Here is a 23712-nt window from a genome sequence, read left to right on the forward strand (position 1 = left end):
TTTAGAGTACAGCAAAGACTTTCTGGGCTTCCCCGGTGGCTCAGTGGTAAAGAATCCACCTGCAGGAGATATGGGTTCAATCCCTGGGTTGGGAAGATCCCCTGGAGAAGGAAATGGCAACCCATTCCAGTATTCTTGCCTGGGAAATCCCATGGATAGAGGAGCCTGGCGAGCTGGAGTGCACAGGGTCACAAAATAGCCATATACTACTTAGTGCCTAGACAACAGCAGCAGACTTTCTGGGGGAACAACTCCAGGGCTCATGGCACAAACAAGGGTACTTTGGGACTCGAGTTAGGGCCAATGGGGTATCTTAGGAGCCCTGGTGCAAATCAGAGAAAGCTGCCCCCTCTCTGAGAGGAAGAGTGTCCAACAGGAACCCCTCGAGACCCTTTGTGAAAGATCCCCACCTCCATAAGACCTACAAGCTGAAGAACTCGACCCGGAGAGCAGATCACAGGCTGAACTCAGCGCCTGCCCACTCCTGACACCAACAGCATTGTGCAGTGCACAAAGCACTCAACTGTACTTGGTGGCCTTGACTCCGGCTCGGAAGCAGGGAGGAGGCCCTTCTCCCCTTCCCCCCGACAGCCCTCCAGTGGCTGGAGCTTGGGGAGCTTCCTGGAAGCACAGCGTGGAGACGGGCAGTGGAGACAGGCGGGTGTGGGTGTGTGCTGGGGAGGGGGCCTGATGTGTGGCTCCACGCAGCTCTGTGGACTGAAGATGTGGATAAGTGGGTGCGGGGGCAAGAGCAGAAGTGAGGCAGGCAATATACAGGCTCCAGGCTGAGCAGCTGCAACTAGTTTAGGCTCTGGGCTGAGCAGCTGCACCTGGGCTTCTGCTGACACTTCAAGATAAGATACCAGCAGGAGCACTGGATCCAGATCAGGTGAAAGACAATGAAGACAACATCTTCATTCTTGTGGCCAAGGGGAGGGCCCAGCCTGACGCATGCACAGAAGAGGCCCTCACTCCAGGGGAGGGCCAAAAGGAGGAGGAGGCACCAGCTCCTAATATATCCTGCCAACCTCCCAGAAACCTTTGTGCTGGAAGCCATCTTGGCTGAGAGATGCGCGTGCCACCAGGTCAGGACCCTGAGTCAGACCAAATATGGGTACAAGCATGATGACTGGCCAGAGGTAACAGGAAAACTGCCCCCCGCCCCATATAATCAACCTAAGCCGCCCCTATTGCACACAAAACACTCTGAGTTCACCCATGTGCTCTTCCACACATACTGGGCTTCTAATAAACCCTTTTATCTTTTCACAGTCTTGGTCTCTGCTGAATTCTTTCTTCAAAGAAGACAGACTGAGGTCCTTCTCCCAGCCATTCCACCGCTGGAATGAGAAGGGGAGGTGGATATGCCATAAGGACTGCAGCTGCTAGGGAACTTGTGAGCAGACAGGAGGCATCTTTCAGGACTTCCAGAAATAACTGCAGCTCATTCTAAGGGGGTCTCCTATTTTAAGTCTCCCCGATTGGTCCCTCTGCATCTGGCCCTCACTCCCTCATGTAGGCCTGTCTGCATCAGGGCATAAAACACACTGAATGGGAGTTATTTAACTACATCTTCCCATCTGCACTGTGGACTCCCTGTGGGCAGTCATCTGTGTGTCCCACGCCGGGCCTGCAGAGCCTGGCAGATAGAGGTGCCTGGGAAATGTTATCACATACATGAATGAATTATAAGACAAGGATCCGGGCTTGCAGTAACCCGTGTGAGGGTGTGTGGGATGAAGGGACATCATCTGTACATTTGCTGGAGGTTTGGGGAGCCCCTGGCACTCTCCTCAGCCCCCTCCTCTGGAAGCTAGAGGTCTAGGGAACTTTTCACAACTGGAGGCCCCTGATGGCCAAGCATAGAGGAGACGGCGGGTGGGAAGGCTGCAGCCTGCCCAGGGTCCTACTTGGTCGAAACAGACTTTGTCAGCACCAGTCCCTGTAACCACAGCCCTAAGTTGCTCTAAACCAGCCAGGAAAGGCCACCATCAGAGCTTGTGGGCTTCCCCTGGGCTAGCTTTCCAGCCACCTTCTGAAATCACAAAGCTCTTTATTGTGGCCAGCCACAAAATCATGGGATCACAGGCTGAAACAGTCCCCAAACCACATTCTTACATCAGATTCTCTCTCAACTGTCTCAAACAACAACAAAAAATTCTCCAAGCAAAAAAATAATCACAGATAACTTATGGTCTTTCACTTGAAAACATCGCTAATTCCTATCACTCTTCAGTTTACTGGGAGGTCAGTTGGGTGTCCCAGGTAGCCTTTTGAGTCAGTTATAAAATCCTAGTATCTCTGGGGGGCTTCCCAGGTGGTGCTAAGTGGTAATGAAACTGCCTGCCAATGCAGGAGACATGGGGTCAGGAAGATCCTTTGGAGGAGGGCATGGCAACCCACTCAAGTATTCTTGCCTGGAGAATCCCTTGAACAGAGGAGCCTGGCAGGGCTACAGTCCATAGAGTCGAAAAGAGTTGGACATGCCTGAAGTGACTTAGCACAGCACAGCACAGCATCTCTAGGAGGGCTGGAAGAGGACACTGTGCTTCCAAATTCAGTACCTGTACCCCCCACTATTTCAACCCTTCCCAGCTGCTGCCCATGCAGAGCTCGTTCATACACCTGTGAGAGGGTGGGCGGCTGAGAGCATGCTCCAGGACCCAGAACCCAGCGCTCTGTCCTGTGATTGGATGGATGGCCCTGCTTCTGAGATTCCAAGGTAGAGGTCTATGATCCCCTTTCCTCCTCCCGCTGATCCTCATGGGACAAGGTTTCTGGTGCTTCCATTGTCTTACATCACTGGTCTCCAACAGACAAACTCAATAATAAAGCATGGTTTCTAATCTTGACTTTGCTACTCTAACTGTGGTCTGTGGATGCAGCAGCAGCACCCCAGAGCTTATTTGAGCTGCAGCGTCTCCAGCTACCCCAGACCTAACAGTCACCTGAATTCCCCAAGATCTGCAGGTGATTTACGTGCCCTTTGAGCAGCACTGTCTGTGCGGGCAGAAGTTAGGATGTTACTCTGGGGAGAAGGGTGCAGACAGTAGCTGGAATGGGGTAGGAAGGGCTTCTGGGATGCTGGTAAGGGCCTGTTTGTTGATCTAGATTCACAATTGAATCCAGTTGCGAAAACTCACTGAGCTATACACTTATGAAATGTGCATGTGTGTATTTACTTTAATAAAAGGTTAAACAGTAAAGGAGTCGGGATTCTCAGCAAGTGGAGGCAGCTGGGAGGTAAAGCGGAGCTGCACTCCTCAGCGCTGCCATCGGAGCAGCGCTGGGCTGAGCTGGCTTATGCAATGACTGGGGGCTCACGTCCAAGTAAGTGCCCTTGGAGGTCTCACGTGCATCACGCTTCCCTCCCTGACAGCCTGCCTCCAGGCTTCTCTCTGCACTCAAGGTGGCAGAAGTACAGCAGCTGGGCTTTGACTCAGGCCCCGAGTCTGTCCCTGATCCAGATCTAGCAGAGCAAGGGCACAGAAAGATGGAGGTTTTGCCATGGACACACCTACACCAAAGCAGTCAGCGTCAGCCTCAGTTTTCCAGCCTCCTCTTCATCCCAAGTTGCTCTGTTTTATTTGTAACTCTCTTAGAGGTATCCAGAGGTGAACACAGTGGTCCAGACACAGTCCCATCACTCATTCATAGCGATGGTGACTGGCGCTTATTGAATCTTATGTGACAGGCGCTGAGTGCTTTACATGCACTATCTCATTTAACCCTCACAATCCTATGAGAATGCCCATTTTACAGAGGAGTCAACTAAAGCTCAGAGATGTTAAGTAGCTTCAAGTCACACAGCAGGGAGGTAGTATAGTTAGGATTTGAATGCAAGCAGTCTAACGGAAATTCTCTCATACACCAGGCACTATGATATTACTTTGGGGATGTATAAAAAAATAAATGAATAAATACACTAAACAACTGAATTATACACCTTAATAGGGTGAATTTTACAGTATGTGAATTATTGGCAATCTCTGTATCTGTGTGTTCCACATCTATGGATTCAAACAACAGGGAACAAACTGAAAGCATTTTTTAAAAAAAATTCTAGAAAGTTCCAAAAAGCAAAACTTGAATTTGCCACACCAGCAACTATTTACATAGCATTTACATTGGATTTACAACTATTCACATAGCATTTGCATTGTATTAGGTATTATAAGTAACCTAGAGATGATTTAAAGTACACGGGAGGACTGCGTAGGTTATATTCAAATATTACACCATTTTACATAAGAGACTTAGACAACCTCACATTTTGGTATCTGTGGGGGTTCCTGGAACCAGTCCCCAGTGAATACTGAGGGATGACTGTATACCCCAAGTTTAAAAAATCTGAATGGACAAATATTCTAATTGAGATACATATTGCTCACATCTCTAATGCAGTTGACCTGTTTCTCCTGGTATGAACCAGCTAACAAAAAAATCAAAATATTTCTTTAAAAAAAATGAATGAAATGTCCCAGACATCTCTGTAGTCCGACAGAGATGGTTCCATATTTCAGCCCCGCCACCTAGCCATGCATTAGAGCTTTGGCTTTCTCTCTTATGAAGCAGGGACAGTGAACCTTCCATGCAGTGGCTGTGAAGATTTGAAGGAGAGGCTGCACCTGGCGGCTGGCCCGAGGTGAATCACAGCGGAGAGTGCTCGTTTATGAGGGCACAAGCTTGGGGGGGCACATGGCGCTGCCGAGCGCCTCCACGCCCAGGAATGCTCTGGGCGCCCCTGCAGCTGTGGAGACCCACACTTGATCGAGGCCCACCTGGGTCTTCTTGCCCTCGCCTGCAGCGTCCTTCCTTACCCCTCCACACTGTGCAGGGCTTTCTGCCTAGGATTCCACAAGGGAGGCCTCCCCACCTGCCCTGCTCACTCTCTGGGCTGCCAGGGGCTGGGATTCCTGAGCTGCGTGAGCGAGTGTGAGGGCTCTCCATCCCCCTGGCACCAGGGCTCTGGCCCACACCCAGCACTTTCCTTATAGGTAGCTCTGTGCCCACAGGGGCCACGTTGCTATGGCGACTCCACTACCCACACAGTGTCCAGGGAGACAGCACGGTGTAGCTGGAACTGTTAGCAAGACTTGCTGAAACTAGGCTGGGAAGATGCCAGGAAGGGTCAGAGGGAATGGGGGATGGAACTGAATGTAACTGCTTCCCTAGCTCTGTGTGTATGTGTCTGTGTGTGCACGCGCACGTGTGTGAACGTGTGCTCACTCATGCACTCACCCACTGCCCTTCTGAGCAGAGGCACAGCCCCTAGAGAGGCACAATCCCGTGACCGTCACAGGTTACTTCCTGAGGTGGTGTTCACTGTTTATCTCAGTGTTTAGTTTCTATGTTGAAAACTAAAAGGGGAAAACGTGGCACTCACACGGCAGTGGAACAGAGTGAAGGGAGACTTCTACCACTCCACATCTGAAGCTGCTTCCCGAGCCACCCTGCCTCTGTCCTCTACAATTCCCTGCAGAACGCAGAGTGGACACCAGGAGACTGTACCTGACGGGGAGGATGATGCCCGCTTCTTCCTACTTGCCTTATGCTCCAGGTGGCTTCTCTAAATCGTCTCATGAAGACCACACCACAGTCCTGCCTGGGGCTTCCCAGGTGGCACTAGTGGTAAAGAACCTGTCTGCCAGTGCAGAAGACAGAAGAGGCGTGGGTTCGATCCTTGGGTGGGGAAGATCCCCTGGAGGAGGGAATGGCAACCCATTCCAGTATTCCCACCTGGAGAATCCCATGGACAGAGGAGCCTGGTGGGCTACTGTCCATAGGGTCATAAAAAGTTGGACAAGACTGAAGCAACTTAGCATGCAGAGCACACACAGTCCTGCACGGGGGTTTATTGTGCTCATTTCACAGATGACAAAACTGAGGCTCAGAGGGGCTAAGTCACTTCCACAGTCTGGAGGCAGTATGTGTACGAGGTAGGAGTGACGCTCAGGCTGTTGAAGACCTGTGCTCACCGCCCTAGGGGGCCCTGCTCCACCTCCGTCTCCCCACTTGGTGGGAGTTTACTGGGGGTGTCTTCTAGGTTCAGAAGGAATGCAATCCAAGGCACCACATGAAATAAAGAGCCAGCCCCCCTGGAACAGCAAGTGGAGGACCACCCAAATCATACCCACTGAGACTGGCACTTAGGCTCTAAATTCAAGAGCTTTGGGTTCCCCTTCCTGAGCAATATTGTGGATTATTAAATAAGTGACCCTGGTCCTAACCACGTGCACATTTGTGCTGACCCAATTCAATCCACAGTAGTTATGCCTTTCCCCCACAGTCATGAATGTGGGCTCCCCCGTGCAGAGCCTCTGAAGCAGCCCTGACTGCAAATAAATGAATCCTTGGGGTGGGGAGAACCAGGCCCTAACATCTTCAGAGCCCTCATGTTCCAGCTAATGCTTATTTGTACAGTGCTTTATGCTTTATTCATACCGTCTTGCCAGGCTTCCCAGGACAGCCTTCCCCTTACACACAAATGAGCGTGACTCCCAGAACGGGATGTCAGGCTTCATTAAAAGAAAGCATCTGGGTGTGCAGGATGTCCTCAACCAGGCTCCCTAGTCTGCGTCACCTGGCATCTGAAATTTGGGGCACACTCCAGGGAGCATGTGTGCTCTGACAGCCTTTGGCTCGTGGGCAAGGTGAGGTGGCAGGAGCGCCCCTCTGGGAGGGAGTGGCTCCCTGAGGGCTGGGACTCAGGTCTCAGCACCAAAGACTGGACCTCAGGCCAGTGGCTGTGTTCCCAGGTGGCAGGTGCCAGTGACAAGGAGCCGGGAGGGACCAAGTGGAGCTCTGCCCCCTGATTCTCAGCTAGGAGAGGAAGGTGGGCCCCTCAGTTCTTGGGGAGTCACTGCAAGAAGTATAAATGAGAAGACACCAAACTGGCCCCTGGAACCATTTTCATTATTGCTGTTGTCATGGTCTCCTCAAACTTGGGGAGGGAGTCCCCAGGTACAGAGGGGAGCTAAATACCTGCCTTGTTTAGCTTTTTCAGGATGCCTCGGGAGCAGCCCCTTCCTCAGGCCTCACTACTGCCCAGGAAAAGCGACCACAGACACACACGGTGCCATGAGCCCACAAGGCTGCACAGAGCACATAAGTCACGTGGATGCAGAAATGAAGGGGACCTCATGCGCTTCACACCATCCCCAGTGAGCAAGACACAAACTGCAGCCATCATCCTTGTGTCAGGGGTCACGCTTCTGAGGGAACAAGCCACTAACCCACAGCCACAAGGACTTCCAGCAGTCTGACGCCAGGTATATGGGGGTCTTGTGACTCTTGACTTCACCTCCTTAACCCCCAGAAGGGCAGACTGAAATGGAGGCAGAATAAAAAACTCTGAGTGGGAGGCCTGAACCAGGTGGGCTCTGGAGCACGTGGGGTCTGACTACCCTCCGGGTCCATCCCAGAGAGAAAGGATGCCTGAGCAGCCCAGGGACCCCCAGGGTATCGGGGACTTGACTGTGCACTTCTCAAGTGGAACCTTTCAAAGTACGTGTTCCAGGGACATCTCACTAGCTAGTCAATTCATGATGAAGTTACCGGTGATTAACAGAGTCAGTCCAGCGTCATCATCTGCAGGAATCAGGGGAGCGTCATCATGGGCTCCGGGGCCCTCCCTCCAGTCCACGGGCTGTCCCAGAGTCTAGGGACCCACTGTGGTCCTGAAAGTCCAAGATGTGGCTGGTGACCTGCAGCACATTTAAGGGGTCCTCCATGTCCCTCGATGCCAACCTATACTTCATAATCATCCAGTAGTGGGCAACACTGAGACCACAGAACAGCAAATATAATCTATTAATGAAAGGGACTGCTTCCCCCAAAATGGACCTAGACTGCTCTCAACACCTTAGAGGAAAATAACCTTAAAACAAGAGCTGCTTTTGGATTAATCTGGTCAACCCTGATCCTTTGTCCCTTCTAGCTCTGGTCCTCCAGGCAGAGTATTAGATGAATTACTGCATTTGGGATAAGAGAGAGACCCAAACGTCTAACCTAGTTTTGAAATATCACCGTAAAGTCCAGAAATAAATCCCAGCTGGTCAGCCTCATCTTAAAAAGTAACCAAAGATACTTTCAACTGAGAGTTCTACACAATGGCTAAAAAAATTAAGTTAAAAACAAAACTAACAACAACGACTTGGCATCAACATTTTTAAAGAGGTTAATTTTCAAAACAACATTGCTAAAATACAGTAAATAAATTACACTGTTTGGGGCCTCCTTAAATGTATGCATTCTCAATGGGAGTGATAGTAGTTCCCAAGGGGGACAACACTGGTTCTTGAATGTGAATAAATATTACTCTTTTATGTAGAAACTATAGGGATGCAAAGAGTAGGACACAACGCATGCATAAATATATATATGTACAGCACATAAACAGACATACAGCATATCTTTGGAATTTAAATTTCAAACATGGATAATTAGGAAAAAAAGTCTAAAGAGGCTTCTTAGAGGGGCAGTTAGCAAAAAAAAAAAAAAAAGGAGGAGGGGAGCTGTTGAGAAACAGTGCTATTAAAAAGAGGATAAGGATCATGATCTTTTCTGTACAACTCAAAGTCATCCATGCAGATATCTCTCCTTACATTCTGTGATGGCTGTTGAGGTTGATGGGCAGAAGTATTCCTTCTTACATGGCCCTGACCCTGACTCCAGGCACAATGCTTTTCTCGGGGGGGGGTGGGTATTTTTCTCCCTTACTTTTCAAGATTACCCCATCAATCTTAGTGGGCTGTCTTCTAGCAATGGCCTGTTAAATCCATGATCTTAATTTTACAAGCAATGCTTAATTTTATAAGCAATATTCTGTTCTGATCTGAAAGCTACACCATGTTTGCCCTGTTGAACTGCTTGAATGGCTGAACAAGTTGCCTGCCACCTGTTCATGCATTTCCACGCAATTCTGGGTTGTATCTGTGTTTCTGGTGATCGTGGCCACCAAAGAAAAGCTTATATCACAAACCACTGGAACGTGCAGAATGACTTACGGTGCAAAGGGTTTCGAAAGTCTTTTCAGAGACAAAGGACCCATCAAGGCCAAAGAGAAAGATGGATGCGTAGGAAAGCATTCCTCCCAGGATGATAAGGTTGTTCATATATGGACTCGACATCTTTATCAGCCTGACGAGAGAAAGAGATACTACAGTTAACCGAACTGCTAATGTAGCTATTTCTTCAGCAAATATTTCCTGAATGTGTTTCTTGTCACCAAGGCCAGAGGGGAAGAGAAAAATGGAAGCCCTGGTTTCCTCCACTGCCCCTCCCCAAGGTGCTGCCACCTCCAAGGGGCTTGTCTCCCCGTCACTAAAGGACCCAATGCTATCTATTTCTAGACGTTGATTTTCCTGTCTTCTCAGTCAAGTTCACCTATCACTTCTCTGGAGATAGCTTGTAGCGTTGGCTTCTTCAACCATGAATTTTTAGTTTACACAAAGACAGTAAGTCAGCATTTTGGGGGGGGGCAGCGGGGGGGGGCGGGGCCTGGGGCTGGGAAGATAGCCAAATCTAGAGAATTCTAAGTTCAGCAACCTGTCACAATGCTGGGCTACACCACACTCTCCCGTGCTGAGTGGACCAGATCTAGGAGGCATATAGGTGCAAATTCAGGGCTGCTCAGAACTGTGGTCATCGGGTGGTAAGCCAGTATCCACTGGGGCTGCCTGAGGCTCACACTGTCCAGAGCACAAACAGGGCCGCGTACACGCGCCTCTCAGCACCAGGTGACGGAGGTGGGCAATGGAATCCCCGCCCTCACTCTCCCGGTCTTCAGCAGGCTGTGTTAAACCATCAGACGGCTGCCATGTACCCTCAGAGGTGCCTGGCTCCCCCAGCACACTCTGTTCAGAATGTCCTGGGCTTTCAGGTGCCCCCATGATCCAGGTGCTCTTTGGCAGATTGTAATTATAATCAGTTGTTCCCTGGGCATTTCTTTTGCATTCTGCAGTTCTGTTTATCCTTCCACACTTAAATGCAGTGTCAAAGTACTAATAGTCAAGAGATAAAAGACTGGCTATAAATTGTGGACCCCTCATGGGCTTTTGAATTAGGAGCCCTCAGTCCAGCAAGCGCCTGTGTAACCCCTCAAGGTGCACCCCCAGCAATCCAATTAGCGCACTGAGTTTCCTCACCTATAAAAGCACAGATGTCCTTGACTAGGGCACATGCGAAGCTGAGAAGGGGCTGGGTCCCTGAACGTCCTTTTGCACACCATGAATCCCTAAGGCTCCTTCATTCTTATTTCCATAGGAAGCTGGGGAGGGGAGAGGCCAGGAGTCCAGGCAGGCTTCCTGGGTGGGCGGACCTTAAGGATGAGTAGCATTAAGGCAAAAGGAGACGAGAGCGGCAGAGGATGAGATGGTTGGATGACATCACCTACTCAATGGACATGAGCTTGAGCAAACTCTGGGAGATGGTGAGGGACAGGGAAGCCTAGTGTGCTGCAGTCCATGGGATCACAAAGACATTAAGGAAGAGAAAAGAGAGGGGGATCTGGAACTACAGGGACATTTATTTCCTATCTCTTTGCAGACTCTTTAATCTGCAAGGCCAGTCAAAAAATTTATACAGAAGCCAGCCTACTGGAAAGAGTAATCCCCCCCCCCGCCCCCACCACCAGGAGGCCAAGAGGGGGCAGTTAAGGAATTAAAGGAGCATAGTCATACCACAGGGACCACTTGCTGCTATGATGAGAACTCTTGCAACTTGTAGGAAGGAAATCTAACATTGAGAGCTGACTATGTGCTCAGACCTTGCGCCAAGTGCTAACAGGCATGGTCATCATTCAAGGTTTGTACAGAGTAGATGAGAGATGCTTCAATTTTTTTTTCTTTTGAGGCAATGTATGTGATAAATAAGACAACAGAGAATAAAACTCGTTCTTCAGGAAATAGGTTTGACCTAAGCAGCTGCCTCTAAAATAAAAAACAAAACAAACCCCAAAACAACAACAAAAAATCCAGAGCCTCCAAATCCGGCTTCTGCAAGCAGGGAGAGTGAAGAACTTCTCTCGGGATTCCGCGTGGTCCTACAGCCCGGGAGGCTACGCTGTGTGGCTTCTGGGCCCAATGATGGCAGAGAGCTGCACCGCTGGGGGTAGGAACGGGGTTGTGTGCCTGATGGCCCACATGCTGAGCCCCTGCTCAGCACTCCTACAACAGGGTGGGGAGCAGGGTGCAGGGATTTGCTATGGAAACCAGAGAAGCTGGCCGTGCTCCGTAAACACCACTGCCTGGGGTGGCAGCCCATTCTACCCCCGGCTGACCAGAATAACTCAGAAAGTGAGCTGCTCTCCTCCGGAGAGGGAAGGGCCAGTGTGCAGGAAACCCAGGGGATGAGTTCTGCCACACGCAGCAGCACAGTCTCGGTGGTGGTGCTCCAGCCTCCGACACTGAGCCAGCACTGTCTTATGGAACTGGGATCATTATTCCAGGGTCAATTGAGACGATGAAGGAGGTCATTCCTGCCCTTGATGTGCTGTACGGATGGGGAATGCCCTGACTGAGCTCGGTGGTCCCCTTCTGGCAGTGCTTTCTAAAGGCCCTGGGGAGTGGGGCAAAGACGTGTGGGGGATTCTACACTTTGTCTATGAGGCTTGTCAATCCAGAAAGCACTATCTGAGAGACGGGCATGAGTGACTTACTTCTGATTCCGATTCTTGATGTTGAAGAAGAGAAAAGCGCTGGCCATGATCATTCCCAGGATGGTAAGGGCGGAGAGGATGCTGTAGAGAGGCAGGGAGATCTTACGAAGCTGCTCCAGGATGATGGTCTTGTCTTTTGGCGGTTCAGACCCTAGAAGATCAAGGAAAAGGCATGAGATGAATCCAGTGCCCAAATCAGACCCCGAGAACATCCCTGCCTGGCTGTCCTTGACATCGGCCCCCTGTGCACACAGTCTGCGCAGCATGTGTTCCTGGGTGAGCAGACTCCAGTGGCTGGCCAGTATGCCCAGCAGGGAGCCTAAGTCAGGACTTATTTCTTTCTCAAAACAGAATCAATAAGGGATTTGTGATGCATTTAATAGCCATTAGCCATTAGAAGACTAGAATTTGATTTGGTCTACCACCACGTTGAAAAGCCATCACCATTTATTCCCCAAAAGGTATTAGTGGTTTGGAAGGGGCAGGGCTGGGTGCTGGGAGTGGGTACCACTGGGTGCCTCTGAGGGTGAGGAACTCAGCTTGAGCTCTCAGGGATTCTGTTCCAACACCCGATCAAGATGTCAAGGGCTGGACACCTTGCCTGTCAACTCCATGAGACATGCAGGTGCTCTGGCTGTGGATTTTTCTGCCTCAAGGTCATTATGTTATAAAAGCTCTTTCTGGTTTTTCCAGTCTCATAAGACTCACTAACCGCGGGAGGCAGAAGGTACTGGCAGTCCTTCCCCTCCCTGCTGTGCCAGGACTGGACAGAAACTGTAGGGTTCATCCTGCCACGTGGCTGTAGCGATGGCCCTGTTTATGTTTCAGGGACATCAGGCACCTGGGGGGAGCCACGAGGGCCTCAGAGGAAACTCATCTTTATGGATGGTGGCAAAATCGTCCTGTTCTACCAGGAACAGACTGCAGGGATACCCCCTCCTCACCCTCCCACCTCTCATTTCTTACAAATCCCTCCTTTCTCAGTTGCTATTTCAGGTCAGGTTGCTGCTATGGGACTGTGAAACTTAGGAGTGTGTCTCGCAGTGGGGATGTGTGGAATCAGCCAGATGCTCAAAAGCAGTCAAACCTGGGAGAACCACTAGGGTTCACGGTGACCCCAGCATGGCTGTGCCAGCCTCAGCTATGCCTCCACTCCCGGGAGACAAGCAGAGGATGGGCAGATGGGGTTGCAGGGACTGAGAACTCCCCTGAACACCTGTGTTTAAAAACTCTGCTAGCAAGTTCAAATGTGTTCGGAAACATCCAGTGGATAAAAAGAGTATGAACCATCTAAACAGTATAGGGGAGCTGTCAGGTTCAAAAACAGCCAAGAATCCTCTGGCTTGATTAATGTAAAGCATTAAGCACATCTATGCAAGGTAATACACGAGCGACTTCGAGGCCAAAAGTCAAGGCAAAAGCAAACTCAAGGTGACAGAGGTAACACTATCTCTTGTCTCTAGAAGTAAAAGCTCAAGCCCTGGAAAATTTTCCTGCTACTTCCCCTTCTCCTCTCCTCTACCCCCCCTTCCCCACATAGCGCTGGCTGCATTATCCAAGAGCCTTCTGGGTAGAGAGGATTATTCCCATTTTACAGGGTGAGGGAATAGTTTTCCAGGTGCTAAGTGGTTTTTACAGATAGTGAGTGGCAAAGCTGGCCAGATTGGTACCCAGATCTGCCTCGCCAGAAGCCTGTGCTCTCAGCACTCTGCAAACTGCCTGTAGTGGTAGGGTACAGGTGGTGTGAGAGCACCAGGCACAGGGAGGCCTGAGTGCGAGGCAGGGAGCAGAGTGCAGTCTTGCCCGATGGGCTCAGGAAAGGCTATAGAAAGGAGATGGTGTGGGAGCTGAGCCTTGGGAGGAAGGTAAGTAGTTGGCTGTTTGCGAGGAAGACATGGACGAAGGGGCATTCTGGGCAATGGGTCCAGCACAGGCGAAGGCACATTTGCAGAACTGCAAGCGGTCTTGTGGAGACTGGAAAGAGGAGACAGAGAAGTGGGGGCAGGGAGCCATCCTGGAGGTCTTGGAACCACCCCTCTCTGTGAGCAACAGGGACTATGTGAGCCTCAGAGTGGGGTGTCTTTCAGTGCAACATTATAGTCAAGGGTGGAACAGACTTGAGGGGGTTAGACTGCTGGTGGGTGGGTAAGGCCCAAGGGGCTGGATGAGAGCTGAACCCGGGTGGGGTGAGGACAGGAGAGCTGGGCTCTGCCCTGCGTCCAGAGGCGTCCTGACTCGGCTCTGGGCTCAAAGACTGGTCATCCACCCTCTGGGCGGTGCAGGGAAGCTCTGAGAAGCAGGAGGTGAGCCAGGAACAGCTGCTGCCTCAGGGTTACCTTGGCCTCGTGCTTCCTAACTAGAACCAGTTACTATCCTGGCTGGGCTGTTAAAATTTTTTACTCACATTTTTCCTCTCAGTTATGTTTTGTGTTTTTAGTTTATTTTTTGTTTGAATTTTTCTTTCAGTTTGTAAACCCAGAATCCTTATTCAGCAAACCCAGATCTCCTAGGTCCGGGAGCAAATAGCCCTGTCTTGGGGATCAGACTCTCGTGGTTAGAACTGGCTTTGTCTCTCACAGGCTGTGTGAATTTGGGGTTTTCTGAGCCTTTTCTCATCTGTACAACAGGGATGACGGGACTAACCCAGCCACCTTTCAGAATTTTTCTGTGGCTCCACGAGGTAATATGTGACTACGGGCTTGGTGACAGCTCCCTCAGGTGGGAACAGGAAGACCACGCCTCCTCTCTGAGACCACCTGGAGCTTGGAGGAATCCCATAGATCCAAAAGCTGACCAAACAGTTCATGGGATCGCCTTTTCTGGTGGCCTTGGATTTAAGAAGGAACTCCAGGTGCAGAAAGCCAGATGTCTAGTCTTTGCATTCCCAGTGGAATCAAAGTAACAGCATCCTGGTGCTGTGGGTATACAAGCTTCCTCCCCAGCCACTCCTTGATGAGGCTGGCCATCTACCAGCCCCACTCCCCCATCTATCCATCCATCCACCCACCTGTCCTTCCACCCATCCATCCACCCACTTCCTCACTGACTAATACGCTCACCCATTCACTCATTTATCCTCCCACCCACCCATCCACTGACTTGATCAATCATGAATTACTTTTTCATCACATATCACTGAGCCCCAACATGTGCCAGACCCTGGCTGGTGCCGGGAAATTAAAGTCAAATAGGATCTAGTCAGGGAGCTCATGGTCAAACAGCATAGTAATTTCAGTGCAAAGGGACGGTGGCCATGGCAGTGACAGAGACGATAGACTGTGGAAGCAAAGAGAAAAGCGCCATGAACTCAGGTGGGGGCCACCAGGGCAGGCTGAACAGAGGAGGAGTCACCTGATCTGGTTCTCAGTGCTGAGGAGGAGTTCTCCAGCAGAAAAGAGGGAACGGTCTTCCCAGAAGAGCAGCAGGTGGAGGGGCCTTATTACCAGCCCATCCACGTCTTCTCCGAGGGGGATAGAGCAACATTTAACTGGGCCACACATGAAAAGAATTACTCTTGGTCATTCAGTGGTTTAAACACAGATGTCTTGGTGAGAGCTAGCACTCCATGCAAACACAAGTGGCCCGTCCAGGGGCTGGAACTCAGCTCCCATGTGAGTGATGGTGGCCCATCCTCAGGGAGTGAGTGCACGGACTGAGAGGAGAGGATGTTCCCTCTTTTCCATGAAACCAGTGACTCTGAGCTTGTCCCCAGCTCTCAGACAATACCCAGGCCCGAGAGGACCTGAGCAGGCCCCCTCCTCCGAGAAGTCCACGTGCCTTACCTTGGAACCTGATGGTGTCGTTGATGATCTCCAGGGTGTCAGCCACAGCGTTGTATTCTCCCACCTTCACCTCCCGGCTGTCTGCGGGAAACAAGGGACCGTGGCTGGTTAGATCTGAGTCCTGTGTTTGTTGTCTGGGTGCTCCTGTCTCTGCTCTTGCTTGCCCACAGGCCACAGCTATATTCCTGCAGGCTTTTCCTTTCCTCCATTGCCTTTTCCAGGTGGACTCACAAACACTTTCTCACATGGTCTCACCAGCTGGTCATTCATCCTCTGCAGTACATCTATGGTTAGGGAGTCTACCCCCCACCAAGAAACCGGACTCTCCGCCTATTACCAAGTCTTTTGTGCATTATCAAGCCGAATGCTTTCTCTGTAACTTTACTCTGCCATCTGGCTCTGCCCTCTAGGACCACACAGACCACCCCTGCTCCCTCTGCCCCGGGAGAGCTCTAGAGACTTGAAGACAAAAACACATCATCCCTCTGGCAGTCGCCTGGAACCCCACCTTTTGTTGTTGTTTAGCTGCTAAGTTGTGTCTGACTCTTTTGTGACCCCATGGACTGTAGCCCACCAGGCTCCACTGTCCATGGAATTCTCCAGGCAAGAATACTGGAGTAGGTTGCCATTTCCTTGTCTGGGGCATCTTCCCGACCCAGGGATTGAACCCGCATATCCTTCATTGCAGGCAGATTCTTTATCACTGAGCCACCAGGGAAGCCCCCGCCCTCCAACCTCAGTGCCCACGCATCATCAGGATGGAGACATCCTTGGGTTTGGAGCTGGGGAGCAGGGGTGGGGGGTGGAGAGAGCTGGAGTCATTAGCACGTACTGACCATCATCACTGAACATCACTTCTACTTCCCACCATTTCCAGGCCCTGACTTAGACCACACCTCACAATATCACTGTCTGATAGGGTGTAGACCCAAGGACTGGCCAATACCCTTTAGGCATGATCAAAAGTCATGCAAGTAGTCAGCAGCAAGTAGAAAGGGCAACCCCCTCCTTTATTCCGCACATTACATTCCTATTAATTCATCCTGAGGCAAAATTCACATTCTTCAGAGGCCGCACTGCTCTATGTTACACCCAGCACCAATTATCCTTTATATGTTCCTGTTCTGGGTTCCTCCAGGTAGATGTACTTGTTCAGGTATCTTTTCAGATCCAAGTGATACATGTAAATTTACCTTCATCTTTGATACCGTTCTGTTGGCAGGCTTAGATCATGACAAAGACTTGCCCAGGGTGGTGGTAGGAGGAATGGAGAGGTGGGGATTAGATTTGACAAGTTGTTTTTTCTCCAGGTAAAATGTGGACAGATGGGTGATCAGCGGGTGGGAAAGATGGGGAACAGGGGAAGGAAGCAAATGAGGGGCAAGGGGGCTCAGGGCCATTCCCAATGGGGAGCCCAGGAGGGGCCAAAGAAGGTGGAAAGATGACAAGTTCCAGTTTGGACATGCTGAGCTTGAGGTACCCATGGAGAGACATCCTGGGTCTGGAGCTGGGGGAGCAGGGGTGGGGGGGTGGAGAAAGTTGGGCTCATTAGCATGTAAACTGGGAGTTGGAGCAGGGGGCAGGAAGGAGACCTCCAGGGACAGTGCCAAGTGAGAAGAGAAGATCAAGGGCAGACCCTGGGGCGCACTGATCTCTGGGGTGGGCAGAGCAAAGACGAAGCAAAGCGATTGAGGAAGAGGGGCCAGGACACCAGAAAGGGACAATTTCACAAGGGAGCTGGCCAGCCATGCCACATGCCACCAAGACAGGGACAAGGATCCCCTTGAACAGAGAGTTCATTCAAGCTGGGGTTAGAGGCAGAAAGACAAAGGCAAGGAGTAGAGAGTGGGGCCCCGGAGTAGCGCAGGCTGGGACAGGGTGGCGAGTCGGCAGGGAAGGGCCAAGGGGATTCAACTTTATGTGCCTTTCCTTGTTTAGTTCTCACAGTTGTGTGGAGTTAAGTGGTTTCAGTCCCACTTTACAGATGAGAAAACTGAGGCTCAGGCAGGTTACAGCTTTGCCTAGGGCCCCGCTGATCCTAAGAGCAGAGTCGAGGCTCAAACCCAGGACTGCTTCCACATGTGGCTACCTCAGCGGGATCTCTGAGAGGTGACAGTTTTGGGCCTGAGCTGCCCACTCCATGGACCACCTGGGCATTCTGAGTATAATAAATACAGACAGGAGTGCCCACCTGCCCAACAGAGGGGCAGGAGAGTACCCAGAGCTGCAGACCCTGGTGCTCAGAATGCCCAAGGGTCATAAAGAGACACAGCAGCGGGAATTCCAAGACTGTGGCTGGGGGAGCTGTCCCCTGGGCTCTGGCTCTAAGTGGATTTCTCTGCAGAGACATAGGTGTGCTGCTGGTTCCTTATCAAAATTCAGGAAATGAAACAGGGAATCCCACTGGCCACATTTCTGCCTGCATTCCTTTGACTGGAGGTGGAACACAGGACTGTAAAAGTCACTTCCTTCTCCCTGCAAAGGTCTCCCCGCCACTTGTGGGGGGGCCTCATACTGTGTAAGCGGCTGTCACTTGCCGGGGTCACCCAGCTCCTAAATGTCACATTAGCAGACTCTGCTGGGAGCTCCAGCATCCCTGCTCTGGCCTTTTGAAGTCTCAGCCCTAATCAGCTCCCACTGCTCAGAGGAGGCTCTGATTTATTTATTTGGTGTGGGGAGGCAGCACATGAAATATGCAAGCTGATTGGAATAAATCACCAGGAGCCGGAAAGTGGTGTGGCTGGCACCTCACCGCGCCCCCAGCCACACAGCCCGCCCCTCTGACTCACACACCCCACTGTACCATCCATCCTGCGGCACCAAAATAATACTCAGCTTCCTGCAACGAACACCATAATCACCGTAATCTCTCCCTGGGGGCACTGCTTGGAGGCTGGGGGAGGGGAGCTTCACACATTCCTGCATCCAGAGTTTCCCAGCAAACCCTGAATAAGGCGTAATTCACCCCAGCGTGCAGGTGAGAGAGGAGCCTCAAGTTGGTAAGTGAACACTGAGGGCCACATGCTGGGCAGCGACTAAGGGGTTGCCTGAACTTGAGTCTCAGTTCCGAATTCAGACATCTTCCTACGCATACTGAGCAACCAGGGTTGCTGGTTATTCGGCCCATACTTACTGAGTGCCTACTGCATGCCAGGCCCGCCTGAGCTATTTCATAATGAAGAATCCCTCACAAGAGCAAGTGGTGGAAGGTTAGCTATGTTCTCTTCCCTGACCGAGCTGACCTTGGACCTCTGGGTGCTGAAGGCTGTGCATATTAAATCCCTTAATCACTTCACTCACTCAATAAACAATGGGGTGCCAGGCTCTTTGCTAAAGTTACAAAGATTAAAAAATAATTCATAATCTCTGACCTTGTAGTTTAGTGACTGTGACCTCACCCAGCTCTCCTGGGTGGGCAAAATCTTCCCAGTTGCAGGTCCTACGTCCCTTCCTGCTGCGCCCTGTGAACGGCTGGGCTTTAAGTGTAAAATGGCAGCTCTCAGAGTGGCTGTGAGGGCTACAGAGGAGACGAGAGGCAGTTTCTGGCTTGGGGCCTCACTCACAGCAAGTGTTCAATAAGTTGTAGCTATTTGAGTCATGACAAAAGTAACTGTGAGCTATTTGTGGGGTTCCTGAACACTGTGTGGATCACAATAAACTGTGGAAAATTCTGAAAGAGATGGGAATACCAGACTACCTGACCTGCCTCTTGAGAAACCTATATGCAGGTCAGGAAGCAATAGTTAGAACTGGACATGGAACAACAGACTGGTTCCAAATAGGAAAAAGACTACGTCAAGGCTGTATATTGTCACCCTGCTTATTTAACTTCTATGCAGAGTACATCATGAGAAATGCTGGGCTGGAAGGAGCACAACCTGGAATCAAGATTGCCGGGAGAAATGTCAATAACCTCAGATATGCAGATGACACCACCCTTATGGCAGAAAGTGAAGAACTAAAAAGCCTCTTGATGAAAGTGAAAGAGAAGAGTGAAAAAGTTGGCTTAAAGCTCAACATTCAAAAAACGAAGATCATGGCATCTGGTCCCATCACTTCATGGGAAATAGATGGGGAAACAGTGGAAACAGTGTCAGACTTTATTTTTGGGGGCTCCAAAATCACTGCAGATGGTGAGTGCAGCCATGAAATTAAAAGACGCTTACTCCTTCGAAGGAAAGTTATGACTAACCTAGATAGCATATTGAAAAGCAGAGACATTACTTTGCCAACAAAGGTCCATCTAGTCAAGGCTATGGTTTTTCCAGTGGTCATGTATGGATGTGAGAGTTGGACTGTGAAGAAAGCTGAGCGCTAAAGAATTGATGCTTTTGAACTGTGGTGTTGGAGAAGACTCTTGAGAGTCCCTTGGACTGCAAAGAGATTCAACCAGTCCATTCTAAAGGAGATCAGTCCTGGGTGTTCTTTGGAAGGAATGATGCTGAAGCTGAAACTCCAGTACTTTGGCCACCTCATGAGAAGAGCTGATTCATTGGAAAAGACTCTGATGCTGGGAGGGATTGGGGACAGGAGGAGAAGGGGACGACAGAGGATGAGATGGCTGGATGGCATCACAGACTCGATGGACGTGAGTTTGAGTGAACTCTGGGAGTTGGTAATGGACAGGGAGGCCTGGTGTGCTGCGATTCATGGGGTCGCAAAGAGTCGGACACGACTGAGCGACTGAACTGAACTGAACACTGTTACTATACTATGGCGCTTTCTTACTATCATTGTTTCCCACAAGGGTCTCTCTGCCTGGAAGGTGGCTTTTACCTGCCTCTAGCAAACCAACATGTCCAAATCCTATCCACTTCTTCCAGGAAGGCTTCTGCGAGAACTGCTCCTCTCCAGTTGCTGTGGGCTCAGGGCACTGGGGTGACATGTGAGAAGCTGTGGTGGAGCCATGCCCTTGATGTGCCCAGGCCTTGAGATTCCTGCCAGCCTGTCAGTTCCTGAGTGGAACCTCAAGTCTCGCTTCGGCGGTCCTGGGCAGCACAGGGTCCCCTCCCCTGCACTAGGCCCAGCCAACCCCGCCCCGCCTGGCTCTTCAGGGGAAGGATGGTGTCCCCTGTGTTTCTCCCTTCATCCACAGCCCAGCCACTTTCAACTTTTAACTCTTGGGCTCCTTGGTAACTCTGTTGTGCAAAGACCATCAACCATTTATACAGACATGCAGACTGCAGAACAGGGGACTTATGGACAGGCTAGAAAGAGGATTCACAGGGGCAGGAGAGAATAGAGCAGGCTCGGGGGGAAGGGGTTGTGGTATTGCATCTGCCACTGGCTCGCTTCCCTGCCCTGCTTGCCCTGCTGGAAGTTGCTGCTGACTTATTGTGTGACCCTGGACAGATCATTCTCTTTTTTTGGGCCTCGGTTTCTCCACCCACAGAGTGCACTGCAGGGGTTCCAATAGTTCTCAGTCCTGGCCAGGCACTAGAGTCACCTGGGGAATTTCTAGAAAATTCAGATGCCTGGGTCCCAACATGGATCCATTATATTAAAATTTCTAGTTGTGGGGCGTTGTCGGGTGGGGTTGAAGGGTGAACCCTGGGTGGCAGTATTTTTAAAAGTTCCCTAAGTTGACTAATGCATAACTAGAGTTGAAAACTGCTGGATAAAACCAAGAACCATGCAACGCTGACACTCTGTTCTCAGAGGCTCAAAATACTGTAAAACACAGAGCCCCTTTTCCTGTAGGATAATACCAATTCCTTGTTGTGGTGCAAAAAAAAAAAGTGTTTTCCTAGGAAAGTGCATTTTTTATTTTTCTTTATTCCAAACTTTGGATTTGGACAATACGTAAAGAAAATAAGTCCTGTTGGTGAAAATTAGGCTGCCGAAAAAAGTCCAGTCTGAAAATACTCTCTGGCTGTGGGCCCGAGAGCATCCACGAGACAGCTGGGGGACCGCTTCAGTCACACAGCGATCCTGCCTCCCTCCTGCCTGCAGCCCGTGGGTGGGAGGGCCAGATGTAGGGTTGCCTGCCTCCTGCTGCAGCTGGAACCCCACATCCTGCTTCCTGGCTTCTATTCCCCTCCCCACCAAAGGTTCATTCTTCCTCAACGGACTCAAGGTCTGCACTGAGGGATGTATGCATGCATGCTCAAGTCATTCAGTCGTGTCTGACTTTTCATGAACCCATGGTGTGTAGCCTGCCAGACTCCTCTGTCCATGGGATTCTCCAGGCAAGAATACTGGAGTGGGTTGCCATGCCTTCCTTCAGGGGATCTTCCCGACTCAGAAACCGAACCCCCATCTCCTGCGTCTCCTGCAGATTCTTTACCCACTGAGCTACCTGGGAAGCCCGAGGGAAGTATATGTGTCCTTTAAGGTTTAATTGTTGTTGTAAACATCTAGAAATGTAAAACTCTGAGATGTAAAACAAAAGACAACCTTGGCTCAGCGAGAATCAAAGATTCTATAAAATTACTCCATTCTAGGACTCAGGGAAAGGAAAGCACTCTGGCTGGAGGACAGGGCCCCTGGAAGGGGTCTTGGTTTTGCTGTCTTCTCGGTAACGAGTCCTGGGGAAGTGCCCTCCTCTGCCTGGGTGTTGATAAAACAAGTGGGCTAGATGTGGAAATCTCTGTGCCCTCTTGCTCTTGTTCCATGATTCTGCAACTGCTCTGAAGGGTCTTCCTCACTCCAAACTGAAGCGTGCATCTTGAGACTTCCCTTCCCAGGCTTCAGAGACAGGGACATGGTGATTTTGAGTCTTGATTCTGCTTTTCTCCAGGCTGGTCAGCCATCCCTCGGGAAGTGATTTTTTACTTCATTGACCTATCCACGCCATGGACAGAGGAGCCTGGCAGGCTACAGTCCGTGGGGTCACAAAGAGTTGGACACAATTGAGCAATTGAGCATGCATGCACACACCCCATCCCGTGAAGTCTGGTCACTGCCCATGGACAGGACCTTGACGGTCACTGTCCTCCCATGGGGCGCAAGCAGGTCTCGGCAGTACCTCTCAGCAGCACCAGGCAGAGAGGCCTCCCTGGGCCTGGAGCCCTCCTCCCAACTCGTCTCTAGCACAAACGGTACGCCACTGCCACATTTTGAATAGGTTAACTTCGTCGACATTTGTTTTGAGATTTTTAACAGGTTAAGTGGACGCTGGCCAAATGCCCCAGGAGTATAATAATCTTGCCAAGGGTAGACCTGTCCACTGATTTATGCAAACTGTCCCAGAGACAAAAGCTGAATGCCTGAGGAGACACAGAACATGTACAGATACAATGGGTTATTTGCATCTAGAACACCTTTCCTCACTTCTTGGCTAACTCCCGCTGGTCCTTTAGAGTTAATCTTGAATGCTGCCTCTCCCAGGTAGCTTTCCTGGAATCTGCCAAGTGGAGCAGATTCAGACTTTCCTCTGAATGCCCTTATCACCTATAATACTCAGGTGGGGGGTCCTGTGTCTGCCCCCTACTAGACCAGGGTTCCCTAATGGCAAGGGCTATGTCTTGTCCATCTCAGTACCCCTGTGCCATGCTGATGCCACGAAATGACCATTGAGAAACTTCAAAAGCCCAAACCATAGGGTCAAAAAAAAAAAGAATGAAAATTAGCACATCAAAATTAAGAACTTCCGTTCATCAGGGACTTTAAGTTTAGAGACAAATGACTGAACGGGAGAAGATGTTTGCAAAGCCTAAAGCCCCAATGCTGCTGCTGCTGCTGCTGAGTTGCTTCAGTCGTGTCCGACTCTGTGCGACCCCATAGACGGCAGCCCACCAGGCTCCCCTGTCCCTGGGATTCTCCAGGCAAGAACGCTGGAGTGGGTTGCCATTTCCTTCTCCAATGCATGAAAGTGAAAAGTGAAAGTGAAGTCGCTCAGTCATGTCCAACTCTTCGCGACGCCATGGACTGCAGCCTACCAGGCTCCTCCGTCCATGGGATTTTCCAGGCAAGAGTACTGGAGTAGGGTGCCATTGCCTTCTCCGAAAAGCCCCAGTAGGAAGCTGAAATCAAAATTATGTGAGGAACTCTTGCAGATCAACAAGAAAAAGGCAATACCCTCAAAATAAAAGTGGTCCAAGGATCAGAACCGACAATTAACAAAAAATGGCTGACAAGCACAGGAAGAAATGCCCAAACTCATCAGTAATCAGGGACAAATGACACTTAAAACCACAGTACAATATTACTTTATATCTTCAGACTGGCAAACAATGAGAGAGATGGGAAACACCAACTGAGGTTGGGAGGTGGGGACATGGAATTCCTCATGCTGGTAGGAGCTGCGTGGGTAGGGACATTTCTGAGAGC

At 50.5% G+C, this 23712-nt stretch overlaps 1 protein-coding gene across 1 annotated transcript in view; it reads right to left on the reverse strand.

The window, feature by feature from the left end:
* GABBR2 (gamma-aminobutyric acid type B receptor subunit 2) overlaps window positions 1-23712 on the reverse strand; it is a 255169-nt gene that overhangs the window by 73370 nt on the left and 158087 nt on the right. Inside the window, exons 9-11 of the mRNA XM_070374928.1 lie at window positions 15442-15522; window positions 11660-11810; window positions 9009-9141 (exon numbers count right to left, since the gene is read on the reverse strand). Of these exons, the coding sequence (XP_070231029.1) occupies window positions 9009-9141; window positions 11660-11810; window positions 15442-15522 (365 nt within the window). The remainder of the gene's footprint in view (window positions 1-9008; window positions 9142-11659; window positions 11811-15441; window positions 15523-23712) is intronic.

The sequence above is a fragment of the Bos mutus genome, chromosome 8 (genome assembly GCF_027580195.1).
Source record: "Bos mutus isolate GX-2022 chromosome 8, NWIPB_WYAK_1.1, whole genome shotgun sequence".
NCBI lineage: Eukaryota > Metazoa > Chordata > Mammalia > Artiodactyla > Bovidae > Bos > Bos mutus.